At 40.7% G+C, this 17,619-nt stretch overlaps 2 protein-coding genes across 6 annotated transcripts in view; both read left to right on the top strand.

Annotated features, from left to right (window-relative positions):
- Nucleotides 1–2,024: 2,024 nt before the first annotated feature.
- Nucleotides 2,025–15,305, top strand: NONO (non-POU domain containing octamer binding). Of its 2 annotated transcripts, none has more exons than XM_055562932.1 (11): nucleotides 2,025–2,267; nucleotides 7,313–7,483; nucleotides 8,488–8,681; nucleotides 9,985–10,286; nucleotides 11,064–11,159; nucleotides 11,358–11,554; nucleotides 11,899–11,983; nucleotides 12,412–12,514; nucleotides 13,028–13,067; nucleotides 13,293–13,402; nucleotides 14,096–15,305. In XM_055562932.1, the coding sequence occupies exons 2-11, from the start codon at nucleotides 7,333–7,335 to the stop codon at nucleotides 14,228–14,230; spliced, it is 1,413 nt and encodes a 470-aa protein (XP_055418907.1). In that variant the 5' UTR covers nucleotides 2,025–2,267; nucleotides 7,313–7,332; the 3' UTR covers nucleotides 14,231–15,305. The 2 variants fall into 2 exon arrangements, with proteins under 2 accessions (XP_055418907.1, XP_055418906.1); XM_055562931.1 differs by having other exon boundaries at nucleotides 2,026–2,267; nucleotides 7,324–7,483.
- Nucleotides 15,306–15,481: 176 nt separating this feature from the next.
- The window catches only part of ITGB1BP2 (integrin subunit beta 1 binding protein 2), a 38,459-nt gene continuing 36,321 nt past the window's right edge, over nucleotides 15,482–17,619 (top strand). The window contains exons 1-6 of one of the 4 annotated variants that reach the window (XR_008707850.1): nucleotides 15,482–15,989; nucleotides 16,228–16,277; nucleotides 16,369–16,425; nucleotides 16,503–16,648; nucleotides 17,346–17,440; nucleotides 17,548–17,606. Coding sequence is in view for 1 of the 4 variants with exons in the window: in XM_055562934.1 (XP_055418909.1) it covers nucleotides 15,926–15,989; nucleotides 16,228–16,277; nucleotides 16,369–16,425; nucleotides 16,503–16,648; nucleotides 17,346–17,440; nucleotides 17,548–17,606 (471 nt within the window). In the remaining 3 variants the exon portion in view is untranslated. The remainder of the gene's footprint in view (nucleotides 15,990–16,227; nucleotides 16,278–16,368; nucleotides 16,426–16,502; nucleotides 16,649–17,345; nucleotides 17,441–17,547; nucleotides 17,607–17,619) is intronic. The other 3 variants (XR_008707852.1, XR_008707851.1, XM_055562934.1) reach the window with 3 other exon arrangements.

Here is a 17,619-nt window from a genome sequence, read left to right as displayed (position 1 = left end):
ACCTTTTCAGTTCAGTTCAGTCACTCAGTCTTGTCCGACTCTTTGTGACCTTTACCTTTAGCATGATACTATTATTTCATTTGCCTACAGTATTGTTTACATTAACATTTCTCTGCTTATGTTGTGATTGCCTTAAGATACATAATACTTAAGATACAAGATACTTAAAGATACTTAAAATACAAAAGTACAAGTTTTCTTTTGTTATTTTATTTGGTTTTCCAATGGTGTAAACAGCTATGGTAATTAAAAAGTTCGTTGAAATGTTATTGAATCCATAGCTTTTTTGTAACTTTGTTTTTCACTCAACATATACTAAAAACAATCATGCCAGAGTCTGTAAGATATTTGATGTTAAAAGTCCTTATAGATCTTTATGCATTTATATGGAAAGATAGCTAAAGTATTTTTAAAATGAGAAAGCCATGGCCCAGAAAAATATATGTAGCTTAATCCTTCATGTATAAAAAGGTAGAAACTTTTCTCTTTGAGCAGGACAGTATAAATATAGAAAATAGAAATGCAAGAATGCAGTCATAATTGTAACCACTGGGGTGAACAGGAGAGACTTTTCTCTTTTTACTCCTGGGTATTTGTTTTTGTTTTCTGTAAGCAGGAAAAATGCCTTTTTCAGGGTAGAGGTATTAATTCATTTTTCATTATACAGGTGTTGCCTGCGTGCCAAGTTCCTTTAGTCATGTCCGACGTTTTTCAACCCTGTGGACCATAGCCCACCAGGCTCTTCTGTCCATGGGATTCTCTAGGCAAGAATTCTGGAGTGGGTTTGCCATGCCTTCCTCCAGGGGCTCTTCCCGACCCAGGGATTGAAGCCCAGTCTCTTGTGTCTCCTGCATTGGCAGGTGGGTTCTTTACCACTAGTGCCACCCGGGAAGCCCAACAGAGGCATTATTTATTCTCAAAAAGTTTGGTAATCATTGGTATTGATATGTCCAATATGGTAGCCACTAGCCTTGTGTGACTGCTTGAATTTTAGCTAATTAAGATGAAGTTGAATTAATAATTCAGTTCCTCACGCGCACTCCTCCAAGTTCTCAATGGCCACATATGGCCAGTAGGTACAGCCATATTGAACAGAGCAGAAATAGAACATTTCTGTCATTGCAGAAGGTTCTAGACAATGCAGATTTAGATCACTGTGTCCCCACATAAGGTGGCGCCAGTGGGAAGACCCTGAAACCCTGAGTGTGAGTTAGTGGGAACTAACTACAAAGACCTATCAGGTGAGCAGTTGTAGTCCTCGATTAGCCACAGGGCTAGCTAGGCATTATTGAAAAATTGGCATCCTTTGGAATACAGAAATCAGTCTGATCTGGAGGCCTAAAATGTATCCATGGCAATGATGACACCTGTTGATTCTCTCTGTAAAGCACGGGAACAATAATGATGTTTGGACTGCTGGGTTCCCTGGTTACCATGGAAATAAGAGTGCTGGTTACAATTCTGTGTAATTACGCAGAGACTGAGGTATCGATCTCCCCTCCTCTCCTCCATCCCTTTCTTTAACCATAACCATAGTAATGACTGTTTCAGCTGGGCTTCATGAGTCCACCTGGCAGCAGGAGACGCAACTAGAAAATCTGATTAAGTAAGAAGTGTCAGAGTGTAAGTCTTAACGAGGAAATGTGAAAAAAGAAACATGGCGGGGCATTTTTTCAGTAGAAAAAAGCGAGATCTACTACACTGAATACAATGACATTGTTACTCTAGCTGTTTGCACAGGCGCAGTGCAGGAATTCTCAGAGCACGCCTACGCGCACATTATCTCCCCTTCTCTTTCCCTCTCTTTCCACTTTCCTCTCTCTCTCCCTTTTTCCCCCTCTCCTCTGCCCCTCCCATCACTTGGTCTTTCGGTCTTTCCATTACTTAGTTGACGTCTCTCCTTCCGACCCTCCACTCCCTACCCGTTTATCCCCCTCCCCCCTTCCTTTTCCGCCTCTAGCGGACGCAACTTGCGCAAGCGCACTCGCTACAAAGCCTCGCTCTTTGTCCCCATCTGTCGTTCACACGAACTCCAGTCTTTCACATTTAGTAGCCAATAAGATCGAAGAAATGGTGGAAAACCGATTCCACCTCTGGAGATAAATGTTGATTGGCATATCAGATAACCAATAGGGAACGCTACTTTGTACCCCTTGGGAGGCACCGATCTCCGCCGTCTCGTTTCCGGCGGTCGCGCGCTCTTTTCTCGGGACGGTAAAGGCCGTGTAGCGTCGCCGTTACTCTGAGCAGAAAACAGTCGGTGGAGGGTGAGTATGGGGTCGACTTAGTTCTTGTTGGAGAGAAGAGTAGGATTTCTAGCGACAATCGGTGAAGGAAGAGATGAGGGCGAGGCTGGGTTTGAAGGAAGGTGGGCCGTTCGTTCTGCGGCCCCTTGAGGCCTTGTCTCCGCGGCCACACGGTCTCCTCATCCCACCCGCGGGGGCCCATCGCTCTCCCTTGATCTCGCCTTCTGCTTTAACTTGGTTCCCGTTTCCCTTCCCTTGTCGTTTTTTTGTGCAACACATCTTGGAAGCTGAACCTTGTCAGTAAGTTCCCCAATCGTTGAGCCGCCCTGGGCCTGAGGGTGTGGGGTCTATTATCCGGGAGCACTGAAGTCGCGGCTGCAGGAGGAGGCGCTTTGTCGGGCGCTCCTCCTCTCGACCTCGTGAGGCCGTTAGTTCCGGAGGAGAAAGGGGGCCCCCTCCCCTACCCCAGCGATGCTTCTTTGTCAAAACTCTGAGCTGGGAAGTTCATCTGCTAGTCCAGCCCTTGTTGTTTTCCTAGGCAGATTCCTGAAGACTTTTTTTTGTCCTGTTGCCTATCTACTCGACCTATTTATGATATCACTTTTAAAAAAATGAAAATTAATTTTATGGATTTCCTATCGGGTATTTTACTTTTGGAAATACTATTGTAAGCTGCCGCTTTGTGTTCTTAACAGAAGTCGAGGTTAAGGAGGACTGGGAGGCACTTTGTTATCTTCAAAGTTGAGGTAGGGGTAGGGTTGTCAGAGAAAATACAGGACACCCCGTTAGATTTGAATTTCACGTAAACAACAAATTTTTTAGTATACGCGGAATGGGACACTAAAGATCATTTATTTTTCAAAATCTGAAATTCAGATTTAACTGTAATGTGTTTTTATTTGATACATCTGGCCACTCTAATGGGGGGATCCTGGCTAGATTTATATTGTGTCTTTGTCCATGTTCTTGTTACTAAGTGAAAGGTCCTAAGAAATTCTTAGAAAAGGGCCTTACGTTGCCAGTGCCTCCTGCAGCTTTCAGGCTGATCCACATCCAGGCAGCCATCTCCATCTGGTAGGTTTTTACCAGATTTACCCCACACACAGTTTCCACTTAAAAGTTGATCCTTTTCCTGAAAATTAAGGGGACTTTTTTTTTAGGTTTCAGATATGTGGTGTAGTGTTTGGTCTTAAACAACATTTGTGCAGTTGTTTTGCAAATAGCCCCAGTTTTTCTAACAGCAATATGTATTTGCTCTCAAGAAGTCCATCAGGGTTAGTCTTTGGGGCAAATAAGTAGACATAAATCCTTACTGTTGATCTTTATGATTTATTCCCTTTTCAGAGGCCCCAGTGGCTAGGGGCAGTGAATTTATTACCCAGATATCTGCACATATTTCCAAATTATATTGGTGGTCATCATCAGAAGTAGATTACAGGGACAAATGCTTACTGAATACTTGCTACTTTGTGGGCACTGTTTTAGGTGATTTATACAGTATTATTTTGTGTTTACTGTTGAATGCCTTCTTGGGAAATAAACTGAAGGGAAAGAGTATAAAGATTGGTATTATGGAGACATTTACTCGACACAAAGGTAGGCAGTTTGGTTGTAAAAATAATTTTTGCTAGAATCCAGAAGAGCAAGGGAAGAATGTAATTGATGAAATTTGTCTAACTGGAGCACCGCATATGTAGAAATAGGGGTGGTGATTGCCAGCAGGAACAAATAGCTGTTATGTCCATTATCTGGTTCAGTCAAAATAACCAGCCCTGTGAGATAGATGTTACCCCCATCTTACAAATGAGGAAACTAAGACTTAGAGGTTAGGTGACATTTTAGTAAGTGTTTTGAATTCTAAAGTCTAAAATCAAGGTGAGTTCGATTACTCAGTTTGTACCATAGCAATGAGCATGAGCTTTAGAGTTCAACAGACCTGAGTTCTACTCCATGCTTCATCACATTTGTGTGACCTTGGATGTGCATCAGTTTTCTTATTCAGAAGATAGTTGTGAGTATTAAATGAGATAATATAGTCTTAGCACAGTGCCTGACATTCAGTGATCAGTTAATATCTGGTATTAACATCTTAACTACCACACTGCACTTTCTAAAATAAAAAATAACTTCCATTGAAGTAATTCTAAATAGTTTAAAACATTCCTATGATCAAAGAGATAATTTCTACTAAGAAATTGTAAAATGGCCTTTTTGAATGGAGTGGTGAGGTGTGGTTAGGATGTAAATAGAGAATTTTTAATATTTCAGTTTTGAGTGGATCTCTGTAAGGATTTCTATTAACATATAACAGTGTGGGTTCCTGAATGGGATGCAAGGTATTGAGGCTGGGGCCACTGACTCTTAAATTAAAGGCTGGAGATTAAAAAAAATAGAAAGACTCTTTGGATTCTAGCCAGAGGTAAAAAGAAATAGTTGGAGAAATGGCTGTGAAAAGAATTCAAGTTTCTGCTATAGGCTTTTGGGATCAGGGGAACAGGGGTGTTTAATATGTAGGACTCATAGGGGAAAACATCTGATGCTAATGCCCACCTTACCTATCCCCAGCTCTATTTTTATGTTTTAATTTCTTGTATCTTATTTTTAAAAACATTTTCTATTTTTTTAAGGTGTCAAATTTGCTCTGAAACTGCTGCCCTTATTCACAGTATTTAAAGTTGTTAAACTATAACCTATGTGGCAAGAGTCACAAAGGTGTTTAATAAGAATTTATCCTACGGAGATACTTATTGCAACATTATAATAGGAAAAAGCTGAAAACAGCCTAAATGTCTCATAGGGAATAGTTTAGTAAATTAGTGTACATCCAATTGGACTTTATGTAACCATTAACAATTATAATTAAGTTGACAGGAGGAATGAGAAAAGGGTGAATATAAAATAGTGCATTTATGGCTGCAGTTTTGGAATGACAATGTATCTTTTTAAAGGTTAAGAAGCGAAAATGGAAATTGTGGGAGGAATATCTGTTCATGGAGGTGCCCCAAGACTTAGCTGAGAGCATTGGTGTATAATACTGACAAATTATAAATAACCTAAGTGTGCCGGCACTATAAGGGCTTGGTTGACAGCAGAATACAGAGTCCATTAACAATAAATGTAGAAGATTTAGGGACATGGAGTATACCATTTAGAGTACATACAAATATGTAAATAAGTGACTGAAATGGTATATCAAAATGTCAACAGTGACTCTTTCAGTGGTCAGTTTTTGGGTTTTTGTTTTATTGTTTCCTATGTTAAAGATGTAGTTTGTACTTTATTAATGAAGAACAAGACTGATGAAATGATATAAATGAGAATTCAAGTTTTGGCTTGAATGTCAGATTTCTAGTGAGGCTAAACTCACAACTCTGTTTAAAATTGCAAATCTTCCCCTTCCACTTCCTGTCCACTTTCCCCTCCATTCAACTTTTATTTTCTCCTAGCATTAAACCTCTTAAGTACTATGTAAATTAATTATTATGTATGTTTTCTCTCACTGGAAGGTTATCTCTGGTGAAGGCAAGACTGTTCATTGATTCATCCCAAGCACCTAGAATAGTGTCTAGCAAATAAGCATTTGGTGAATATTTGTTGAATTAATGTAAAAAATCAGTAAAAAAGAAAAAGTCATTTTTATCATTTTGTTACTGGAAAGTCAGTTACAGTGACTATTTCATGGATGTAGTTTTTAAGTCTTAAAATTATATTCTTAGAATAAATTATTAGAAGTAGAATTCCTGAGTTAAGAAATATGAACATCTTGATACCTCTTGTTACCTGTTGTCTTATAAAACAACTTTATATAGAACTTAACTGCATTGATATTTTCAGTTTTGGTAGGATATGATATAAAAAATGTATCACTGTTAAAGTTTTATACACATAAGTGTCTTGTATATTCCTCATCCAGAATCAACAGTTACCAAGCCTTTGTCACATTTTTTTAATCTGAGGAATATAATTTATTTTAAGGGAATCATATGATGTTAATAATACAGTTTTCAGGGAAAAGATAATTTTCTGCATCTTTCTTTCAGTTAAATCTGACTGGAGGGTCTTATGTTTAGGGTAAACGATTAAGAATTGATTTTTGTCCTTTAATTTACTGGAAAACTGCCTTTGGATAAGGGAGATGGTCCTCAGCTGATCTGTTAGGAAATTTCCATCTTAAAACCATCAACTTTTGTATTCAGCCTGGATTATACCAGGAATTTTCATTTTAATCTTATGAGTTTTTTGGCCATGCTGAGTGGCTTACAGGATCTCTTATTACCCAGTCAGGGATTGAAGCCCAGCCACAACAGTGGCTTGGAATCCTAACCACTAGGCAACCAGGGAACTCCCTTATGTTGATTTTAAATGACAAAATTTAATATTTTATGATTGTATATGTTTGTATTTGATGCTTCTATTACTTTGGTAGTCGTTTATCTTTCTATTGTGATTAATAATGATATTTAGTAATAACAATATATGCTAGTACAGAACTAGTATTTTCACATATTTATTCATCTTCATAGCTACCTTGAGAGGTAGGTGTTTTTATTATCCCTTTTATAACAACTTAAGGAACTGGTTCAAAAGTAATTTACTAGTAAGTGTTAGGACCATGTTTCAAATATAAGTATGTCTAAGTCTATACAGCCCATACTGTTCCACAGTATCAACTGTAGGCTAGGGTTGCAAGGTGCCAGAGAAAAACAAGACTTACTAGTCCTCGAGATAACAAGAATCTATTTCAATAATTGTATTTTTAAAGTGATTTAATATTATGATAGGGCCATTTTTTAGGGAGTAGATTATTTTGGGAAAGTCACTTCAATGCATGTAGTTATTGAACTGGAAGGTTCCTCAAGTCATTCTATTGCAAGCTGTTCTTATTTAGTACTTGTCTAGTTTCTGTGTGCAGTATAACTGCTAGTGCTGGTGGTTTTAGATGCTTGAATTGTACTCCTTCACCATACCTGTTTGAAATAGTACCATAGGTGATTGACTGACATGTAAGTCACCAGGAAATTAGTGACTGAATATGTTCTAAGCACTGAATGTGTCTGACATTCCAGTTTATTTTTAGGGTACAAAGATGCAGAGCAATAAAACTTTTAACTTGGAGAAACAAAACCACACTCCAAGGAAGCATCATCAACATCACCATCAGCAGCACCACCAGCAGCAACAGCAGCAGCCACCACCTCCACCAATGCCTGCAAATGGGCAGCAAGCCAGCAGCCAGAGTAAGTACATGCTAGGTAATGAAGTAGAAACTATTCCCAAGTCGGTTCTCTCTTGGGAATAGTTTCTTGATTTTTAGATTCGACTCTTGGGATTATAAAGGAATGGGCTTTTGTGGCACACTTTTGTTGTTCTTTTCCCTATTTACCTCAATATTTAGGATAGAAAAAGGCTGATTCTCTGAAATAAGGAGCAGATCTGTAGGATAGCAGTTGAATACAGGTTGCTTTGCTGCACTGGCACATCCTTTTGCTAAACAGATGGCTGCATGTTTTACCTGAGAGCTTGGTTCTTACTGTGGTAATCATCATATGAGAAAATATAAAGAAGGTTTTTAAGACTTAATGGAGAAGAAATCTGATACTGAGTATTATACTTTTAGCCTGGGGCCTCTGCCTCCCTAGTTTTAATCAGAGTAAAAGATCTTTAAAGATACATTCCCATCCATTCAGCTAACTTTGAGCACCTCTTGTATGTGTCTAAAACTACAAACAACCTCATCTTCCTTATTTCCAAAAATTCCTACAAAGAATACTCTTTCCTAACTCATTTCTTTTCATTATATTACCCCAAGCCTGAAAGAATGGGAACTGTTAAGGTTATGAAGATTGATTTGGGATTGGGAAATGGGACAGTTTTTTGTTTTTTGTTTTATTGTAATTATGTTTTAAATGTAAAAATCCAGTCACTTCTGACATAGAGCTCCTTGACTTGCTTGGTTTTCTCTTTGACAGTAACTCTTGTATTGTCTTTCTGTCTCTGAGTTAGTCTAGGTTGGCTCCTGGACCACAGTAGAGCTGTTGAGAAGTCCGTCCTCCCTCCCTCCACCCCCCAGATCTTTGCATACTGCTTTCACATTCTAAGTGCAATTTACTGATAAGTGGTTAGTGGATAGATTCCATTGGGAAATGGTGTTGACTTCTCTACAGCAATTACATTTCTTATCTAGCAGCAGTTGTTGTAAATCTCTCCCCAATCTTTTAAGTGACTATGTTTCTTCTCTCAGATGAAGGCTTGACTATTGACCTGAAGAATTTTAGGAAACCAGGAGAGAAGACCTTCACCCAGCGTAGCCGGCTCTTTGTGGGCAATCTTCCTCCTGACATCACTGAGGAGGAAATGAGGAAACTGTTTGAGAAATATGGGAAGGCAGGCGAAGTCTTCATTCATAAGGACAAGGGCTTTGGCTTTATCCGCTTGGTAAGCAGCTGTAGGCTTTTAGAGCATGGGCTCTAAATGGTGGTGAAGCTGGGAAATGATGGATATGGAAAATTAGGCAGTAGAAATAATTCTCAGATGATGTTTGTAAAAGCTTATAGTTGGTAGAACAGGACAAAATGCATATTTTATTTTAATTTTTCCTGATAGGTTTTTGTTTCAAGGCAACATAGGTTTATTTGCCTAGGACTCTGGGGTTTAAGTATGCCCTTTGGAACTTTTTTTAATTGGGAAATTTCAAGCATATAGAAGTGGAGAGAATAGTACAGTGAACCTGCACATACTTGTTACCCAGCTTCAATAATTATCAAGTCATAGTTAATCTTGTTTTTTCTGTACCTTTCCCCTGTTTACTGTCCCCTACAAATACTTTTAGTAAGTTAAGATTTTTTCCTGAAAAAATGGGAAAAGACTTTTAGTAATGATCAAGATTTATATAATTTATTTCCAAAGCCCTTATGCATGTATTATCTCACTTAAGAGTCTTCAAAACTTTGAGGGGACAGTTTTTTATCTATTTTTTTTTGTATCTACTTTGAAAGAAAAATTTTAATTGCTAAAATCCACATAATATAACATTTATCATAATCATTTTTAAGTGTAGATGTCTGATTTGATTTAGGAAATGTGTTTAAGTATGTGGGGGAAACCTTTTTGGGCGTTATCTATCTCCATAAATGAGGAACATAATGTGCTAGTAAGATCACTGGATGTTATGGTTAGAACCAGTCTTCATTCCAGATCTACCACTAACTCAAAACTATATGGGCAAGTCATTTTTTTCTGGGGCTCAGATTCCTCTTTAAGAATGTGGAGGGGAGGGTCCCATCAAGGTCTGTGGTTCTAAAGAGGCCTCTTGGAGGGTGTAATGATTCTGATTACTCTGGTACATAGCTAGCTGAAACTAAAATAATTCTGACTTCTGTATTGTAAGGGTAGGTTTTATGCTGGTCATTGTTGTCCAGATTTAACACTTAAGAGAATAGCTTGTGATACTGATGACCATGTAAGTCATGTTAACTCTAGAATTTCCAATTGATTTATTACAAGGCCATCAGAGCAATTAGGTTAACCAAAGAATTATCTGAAACACATGAATCCATTCTTCCAGTTCCATCCATTTTTTTTGTATGTTGTTGCCAAGGGTTTTGGGTTGTTTTTTTTTGTTTGTTTGTTTTTTTTTGAGACATTGAGGTATTGAGCTATGGTACTTTAGACTCTTGATGGCTGTGTAGGTGGTCATTGTTCAGCTATTGAGTTATTCTGACTTTGCTCTGCTTCCTAGGAAACACGAACCCTAGCGGAGATTGCCAAAGTAGAACTGGACAACATGCCACTCCGTGGAAAGCAGCTGCGTGTGCGCTTTGCCTGCCACAGTGCATCCCTTACAGTCCGAAACCTTCCTCAGTATGTGTCCAATGAACTGCTGGAGGAGGCCTTTTCTGTGTTCGGCCAGGTGGAGAGGGCTGTAGTCATTGTGGATGATCGAGGCAGGCCCTCAGGAAAAGGCATTGTTGAATTCTCAGGGAAGCCAGCTGCTCGGAAAGCTCTGGACAGATGCAGTGAAGGCTCCTTCCTGCTAACCACGTGAGTGAGGGGTCATTTTCAGAAACATACCTTAAATGCTACTTCCTTCTGTGGTCTCGGGAGTTAGCCTCTAAGAAGCATGTTCTTGTGTTCATTTAGAAGACTAGATACAATCCAGCTCTCTGGTAGGGTTTTCAGTATAATCTTAAATTAATGGAAATGGTATGAGGATTAAAAGATAGACATTTTCAGTAAGTTGTCATTTAGTCAGTGTTAAATCTCCCCTTACTTTGAAGTTTTAGAACTCGTAAATTGTTTTGTGCATGCAACATTTCTCTTAGTATTTATTCTAAGTCATTATCTTGAGTTCTGAGTTTGCTTGCTCAGTTGTATCTGACATTTTTGTGAACTCATAGACTGTAGCTCACCAGGCTTCTCTATCCGTGTAATTTCCTAGGCAAGAATACTGGAGTGGGTTGCTGTTTCCTTTCCAGGGGATCTTCCCAACCCAGGGCTCAAGCCTGTGGTACCTGCAGCATCTCCTGCATGGCAGGCAAATGATGGCTGCAATGGGGCAGCCCCGCACTTAAGTACTTTACCTACTTAAAGGCTGTGTTCAGAGATCTGAACACTGACCCCATCCTGTCAACCCCAGATTCCACAGAGTTCTGTTTAAAGGACTTGGTTACTTGGGACTAGGTGTAAAAGCACCTTCAGAAGTATGTTTAATTGTTTAGTGCTGACCCTTAATTAGTTCATTGTGCCACTGACTCATGTGGAGAGGGAAGCCTAATGAAGGTTATAATTTGACTAACTGAGTGTTTTTCTTTCTCCCAGATTTCCTCGACCTGTGACTGTGGAGCCCATGGACCAGTTAGATGATGAGGAGGGACTCCCAGAGAAGCTGGTTATAAAGAATCAGCAATTTCACAAGTATGTGATCCTGTCAGATTCCCTGTTAGTTGTTTGCCTATTTATTCTTAAGGAGGCTTGTAATGGGTTGTGTAAAAGAGGCAAGTCTTTGCTGTATGTGTTCAGTGGCAGCCATTGTCTTGGCCCTTGGGAGGAATGTAGTGTTTAGTTGGGAGAATCTTGGACAGAGTTTTAGTAACCCAGAAACCTTGTCAATAGAGAGCGAGAGCAGCCACCCAGATTTGCACAGCCTGGCTCCTTTGAGTATGAGTATGCCATGCGCTGGAAGGCACTTATTGAGATGGAAAAGCAGCAGCAGGACCAAGTGGACCGAAACATCAAGGAAGCTCGTGAGAAGCTGGAGATGGAGATGGAGGCTGCTCGCCATGAGCACCAGGTCATGCTAATGAGGCAGGGTGAGTATCTACCTAAGGCTTAAAACTAGAAGAAGGACAAAATAACTTTTTTTCAGGAGTTTCTTTGTATCAATCAGTAGAGAAAGGCCTAAACTTCAGCTTTTATTCTCTGAAATATTTTGTTGATCTTGGTAGGCAAATGAGCTTGGAGATGTGGCAGAGGATACTGGATTCTGTGGAGAAGGAAATAATAGGTTTGACTTCATTTTTGGAATCTGGATACCTCAGATGGCCACTCAGGGATTAAATATCCCCTTTGCTTTCTGGATCTTTATTTGTGGAAAATTAATGGGCCTATATGAGGAGGGTGAAGAATATTCTGAATTGGTCTGTTGTTTTTCTAGATTTGATGAGGCGTCAAGAAGAACTTCGGAGGATGGAAGAGCTGCACAATCAAGAAGTGCAAAAACGAAAGCAGCTGGAGCTCAGGTAACTTTTTTTTCCTCCAACCCTTTTTCTTCACCAGCTCTACAAGGTAGTGTCTCACTCCTGCTTCTTACCACCATGCTACCTCATGCATTTGTAAATATGCTGGCAAATATTTCCTGGCTGCTTCTTAAGTTCTCCCTTTAGGTAGATGTTTTGACTGCCCATGGTTCTGTGAATTCTTGGGACTGCACTAAAGAGGAAAGCAGCTGAGTGACTGGTCTCATGAGGCTGGCTCCTTTGGGAAAGAACTTTTTCCCCTAAAGGACACATCTGGGTTGTTTTAGGGCTGGGCCCACTTAACAGTTGCCTGGAGAACTAAGGTAGTTTTCAGTGGGCTCTTGGATCTCCTTGGCTGAGTCCCCTATTAAGATAGATAATCTGTTCAAGTTCTGGAATGCCTGTGCTTAAATATCTTGGTGACTCTGTAGGCAGGAGGAGGAGCGCAGGCGCCGTGAGGAAGAGATGCGGCGGCAACAAGAAGAAATGATGCGACGACAGCAGGAAGGATTCAAGGGAACCTTCCCTGATGCGGTATATCTCTCATGTGCCCATGATACGACAAACTCACCACCAGGATTAGAAAACACAATAGGCTATGACCAATTTTTCCATTCTGTGACACTTCTTTTAGAAAGAAGCAGTCATAGGAAGGAAAGGTAAGGTTTGAAGAGGAACTCTTTTTACCTCACAGGCAATTTAGGATGAAAAGCTGGAGCTAGTATATGCTGTTTAATCTCAGTGACTGCAGGATCAGATAGATTCAGTCCTGTGGCAGCCTTGTCTGGTCTTCTGATGTCCTCAGCAGTTGTACAGGTTGGAGCCCTGAAAGAAATCATGTGTCTCTCCTTTCATCTCTCAATTTGTTCCTAATAGGAAACTCTGACTTGTGTCCTAGTAGCTCTAAACTTGAATTCATTGTACAACTACAGTGAGTTAGTTCAAGGAGCTGTTGCAGATGTTCTTTAGTGTGTGGTCCTTAGTGGATTGTGGTAGAATGAATGCAGTGCTGTCTTGGACTGTCTTGAGTGTTTTTTTGTTTTTCAGAGAGAGCAAGAGATACGGATGGGTCAGATGGCTATGGGAGGTAAGGACTTAGGAGATGAATGGTACAGATTTCTTTTTTTGTCTCATCTCTGGTGGACTATGTAGCTTCTCCTACCTAGTCCAAATTTTAGGGGCTTGACATTTCTGGAAGCAAATTTTGGTGGGAGGGTAACATGTCTTAGCCCAGAAGTCTTGACTTGTTTCCTTTGGCATAGATAAAGAATGTCAATGTCTGTCTCCTCTATTGATCACTACTCTGCTTTAGGTGCTATGGGCATAAACAACAGAGGTGCCATGCCCCCTGCTCCTGTGCCAGCTGGTACCCCAGCTCCTCCAGGACCAGCCACTATGATGCCAGATGGAACCTTGGGATTGGTAAACTGCAGAGCTTTATAGTAGCTAAATGGTGATAGGAGGAAGGACTTTGCCTTCATGGTCCTTGGGCCTGCTGCAATTTTGCTACAGATTAAATAGTTTTTAGGATCACTGTTATCTATAAAATGTTAATCTCAAGCTCTTTGAGTCTCATGCAAACCCAATCTTAAATTATATTTTATCCTCTGACTGGCTAGTCTTGATTGACATTTTTTTGCTACCCTGGGTAAATAGGTTCCTTTTTGGAGGGAAGGCAACAAAGGTTAGGCATTATCATATGAAATACATGTGAGTCCAAAAGATTTATGGCTCATGCAATCCTGAGGTGGTTTAGTTGTAGTGTCAAAATGTTTACTTTGAATAGGGTTAAATTTGCTGAAGAGTGATGGCCTGCCCTTGTCCATATACCTAGTTCAGGAAAAAGTACTTGGCTAACATTTATCCAGCCCAGGAATTTAGTATATAATGTTACTTAGCCTGTAGGAATCAGGATAAAAAGTTAAAGATGGTTGGGTGGCACTGTCAGCAACTTCCTTTTTAGGGTTATCCACTATAGTTCTAAACAGGCTTAGTCTCCCCTACCATCAGGAACCTTGAATGTGGTGTGAAAATGGCCTCCAGGGGAGGGACTATGGATGGGTGGGAAGCTAGGGCACAGGTTCTATTATAATGTCATTCTCTTTTCTCTTTAAGACCCCACCAACAACTGAACGCTTTGGCCAAGCTGCTACAATGGAAGGAATTGGGGCAATTGGTGGAACCCCTCCTGCATTCAACCGTGCAGCTCCTGGAGCTGAATTTGCTCCAAACAAACGTCGCCGATACTAATAAAATTGCAGTGTCTAGTTTCCCAAAACCCTTAAAAGAAGGACCCTTTTTGGACTTAGCCGAATTCTACTCTGGAAAAGTGTTAGGGATTCCTCCCAATAGTTTAGGTCTTCCCTGCCTGTAGTACTCTAGGGAGTATGTTGGAGGCAGAGGGTAAGGGAGGGGTGATATTTAACAAATCAGTTCTATGTGGTATATCCTTTCACTAATCAATTCTGTGTGGTGCATTCCTAAAATCTCATGTGATTGTTGAGAGCCTGCGAGGGCCAGGGAGCCATGGCAAAATGGATCCAGTTAGAGCCCCCATTAATCTTAATCATTCCACTCTTTGTCCACCCTGTTCTATTTGCTTTCTTGTTCTTACACCCCCCGCCACCCCAGTTGGTTAAGAATCTGCCTGCAATGCTGGAGACCTGGGTTCGATTCCTGGGTTGGGAAGATCCCCTGGAGAAGGAAATGGCGACCCACTCCAGTATTCTTGCCTGGAGAATCCCATAGACAGAGGAGCCTGGTAGGCTACAGTCCATGTGGTTGCAAGAGTTGGACACGACTTAGTGCACTATCTCACCCCAGAGATCCTGCCACATATACCACAAAAACCAAACATCCCCCAATGACCTTGGCCCCACTGTTCCAATCACTCCCAGGTGGGAATTCAGGCACATGTCCACAGAGGTCACAGACAACATACATACGGTTCTGTTATGTCCCATATATTACCCTTTCATGTCCCAAGGAAGACATTTTCTCTTAGAGATTTTCATTTAGTGTATCTTTAAAAAATCTTGTGTTAAACTTGCCTCCATCTTTTTCTTGGGTAAGGACAACCCAGAAATGGCCCTTTTGTGTCTGTGATGTTGCCATTCACAGCTTTCTTGATAGGCCTAGTACAATCTTGAGAACAGGGTTGCTGTATGCTGAATGTCAGACGGTAGCTCTTAGCTTTGCCTATCTTAGGTAGTTATGCTGTGCATTTTTTATTGGTGTACCATGTTTGATTTTGTCCCTAATACCTTTGAAGTTTTTCTGAGAAATGAATAATGCAACATGAACTTATTAAAATACATTTTAAGCCTTTTAATTTTCTGTGCTGTTTTTGAAGGGGGGAGGAAGGGAAGTTCTGTCTCGGATGAGTGCAAGGCTATAAGAATAATCCTTTATGACCTTTTGCTTAAAATATTAATCATTTAGGCAAACATGGGAAAGTTAGATGTATACTATGGTCAAAGTGGTTGAAGATGTGGTGCTATTGGTGGTACACAGAAGTAATGAGGATGGGAGGAAAGCTGCTGCTTTGAAAGAGGAAGAAAATGGGCTGGAGGAATTGGGGTACCTTCGCCAAACTGGGAGGGGGCTTAAAATTGGTTCTTTCTTTCTGACCAGGCTTGAAATTGGCATGGTAGATCTAAAACAAGTCTCAGCAATGGTGAGCTGACCTCACCCAGGTTCCAAGCCCTACTCTGCCTGATACTTTTTTCTTAAGCCTCAGAGCTAAAATGTTCCTGAGTTCTTTCCTATTGGCTGGGAAGACCAATTGAAGTTCCCTTGCCCATGTTAGGAGGTATACGCCTCCTGAACTAAAGATAGAAACAGCTGGCCCTTCCAGGCAGCTAAAAGCCTCCAGACTAAGAGGTGTTCCCCACTCGGCAGCCAGACTCCTTGAAATACCCTTTCAGTAATTCTACCAACGCCTCCATGTCTCTACTCTGCCATAACAAAGGCTGTGGGCAGCATTTTGACCCCCAAACCAACCTTCCTGGTGAGTAATCCTGACCTTGCCAGGAGCTCTGTGGGTGCTAAGGGAGTTGTCAGCTGTAGGCAGTCTGTTAAAGGAACAGAAATTTAGTGTGTACCTGCCTTAGTTCAATTGGTCTGGGTGTTCTTCAGTCTTGACTGATATTTTTTTTTTTTTTGTACCATATGGAAAGATTGTAAGCATTTAAACCTGGAAAAGTAAGAATTCCTTTCCTTCCTGATCTTGTTACTGGTATCCACAGATTCCTGTTACCATCACCCTGGGGTCCCAATCTTCCATGATGCACTTAAGGTGAGGAATAGGCAAGGGGGGAATAGCAAGAGCATTTTGCAAAAGATATAACAGCCAGAAATCTAAGCTGAGCTGGGTCTTTTGTTATCAGGGTTGGTCCTGCTGCCGGAAGCGAACTGTAGATTTCTCTGAGTTTCTAAACATCAAGGTAAATTCTTTACTTTCGGGTATTCTGCCCCCAATAGAAGGATTCCATCCCTAATCTTCTTTCCCTATCTATACTAGGGCTGTACTGTGGGACCACACTGTGCCGAGAAGCTCCCTGACGTCCCTCAACCTGAGGGCCCTGGTACAAGCAGTTCACTTCAGGAGCAAAAACCTCCGAATGTGATTCCAAAGTCAGCAGAGACTTTGCGTCGGGAGAGGCCCAAGTAAAGAGGAGGTCCCTGGGTTTTTCGTACATTCATGAAGATTCCTAGGAGTGATTAATGGGTCATTGAGGTTTGGGAGCTAGAGATAGAGATATGAGGAGACCCAAGTTGTCAGGGCTTGGTGTATGTTTTGTGCCTTAGGGGAAATTTGTCCAGAAATAATGTCCTTTGCTCTTAAGATGGTATGGGGTGATGGGGTAGGTATTTTGAATCAACAGAGTAGATAACCTCTCACAAATACATACTTAGTTATAATACAAGGGTGATTGTTGAATGAATTGGGTTTTCTTTTTGGAAAAGAGTTTTAAAATATGTTTTATATATTAAGAATGTAGTAGTATTGGCAGCCAGGAGGCTGCCGAGAAGAATAAATCAATTTTGTGGCAATAATATGAGCAACAGAAGAAAGTCTACAGTTAATTAGATGAAGAAAAGGGAATGATTGCAGTTGTATAGAAAAATATGGATTTAGAGCAACTGAGTAGTTTGGCAAGAGAAGCCCTGGGGAATTCCCCAGGGTTCAAGGATTTGGCATATCCACAGAGAAGAAAATTGGCAATGGGATTGCTATCCATCTTCTCTAACTCTGCCCTACTTTCACCAGACTTCTTCAATTCCAATACCATTGGTGGGAAGGTTGGCACTGTTGGTCACAGTTAGTGGGTCAGGACTAAATCACCCCATGCATACCCCCTAGGTCAGAGTTGCTTCCAAAGTTGCTTCCGCTAAATATATCCCAAGCCCTGGAAATGGCACTGGAACAGAAGGAATTAGACCAAGAACCTGGAGCAGGTAAGTGGGTCCTTAGTAGGACAGGTTTCACAGGCTGAAATTTAGTGAAAGTGGCAGTTGGGTGGAAGAAACGAATAGGGTTCCTGACTCTTGTTTTCTTTGCCCAGGAGTTGACAGTAGCCTGATCCGGATTGGGGCCAGCTGCCAGAACCCAGGATGTGATGCTGTGAGTGAGAGTT

Source organism: Bubalus kerabau, chromosome X (assembly GCF_029407905.1).
Source record: "Bubalus kerabau isolate K-KA32 ecotype Philippines breed swamp buffalo chromosome X, PCC_UOA_SB_1v2, whole genome shotgun sequence".
NCBI classification, from domain to species: Eukaryota; Metazoa; Chordata; class Mammalia; order Artiodactyla; family Bovidae; genus Bubalus; species Bubalus kerabau.
This window is presented reverse-complemented; position numbering and strand designations above follow the sequence as displayed.

Bases quoted from the DNA above. Each gene is read 5' to 3' on its own strand.
- NONO (XM_055562932.1), top strand. From the start codon at position 7,333: ATGCAGAGCAATAAAACTTTTAACTTGGAGAAACAAAACCACACTCCA. The intron at 11,984-12,411 runs GTAACTTTTTTT...GTGACTCTGTAG, and splicing joins CGAAAGCAGCTGGAGCTCAG to GCAGGAGGAGGAGCGCAGGC. The intron at 13,068-13,292 runs GTAAGGACTTAG...ACTCTGCTTTAG, and splicing joins GGGTCAGATGGCTATGGGAG to GTGCTATGGGCATAAACAAC.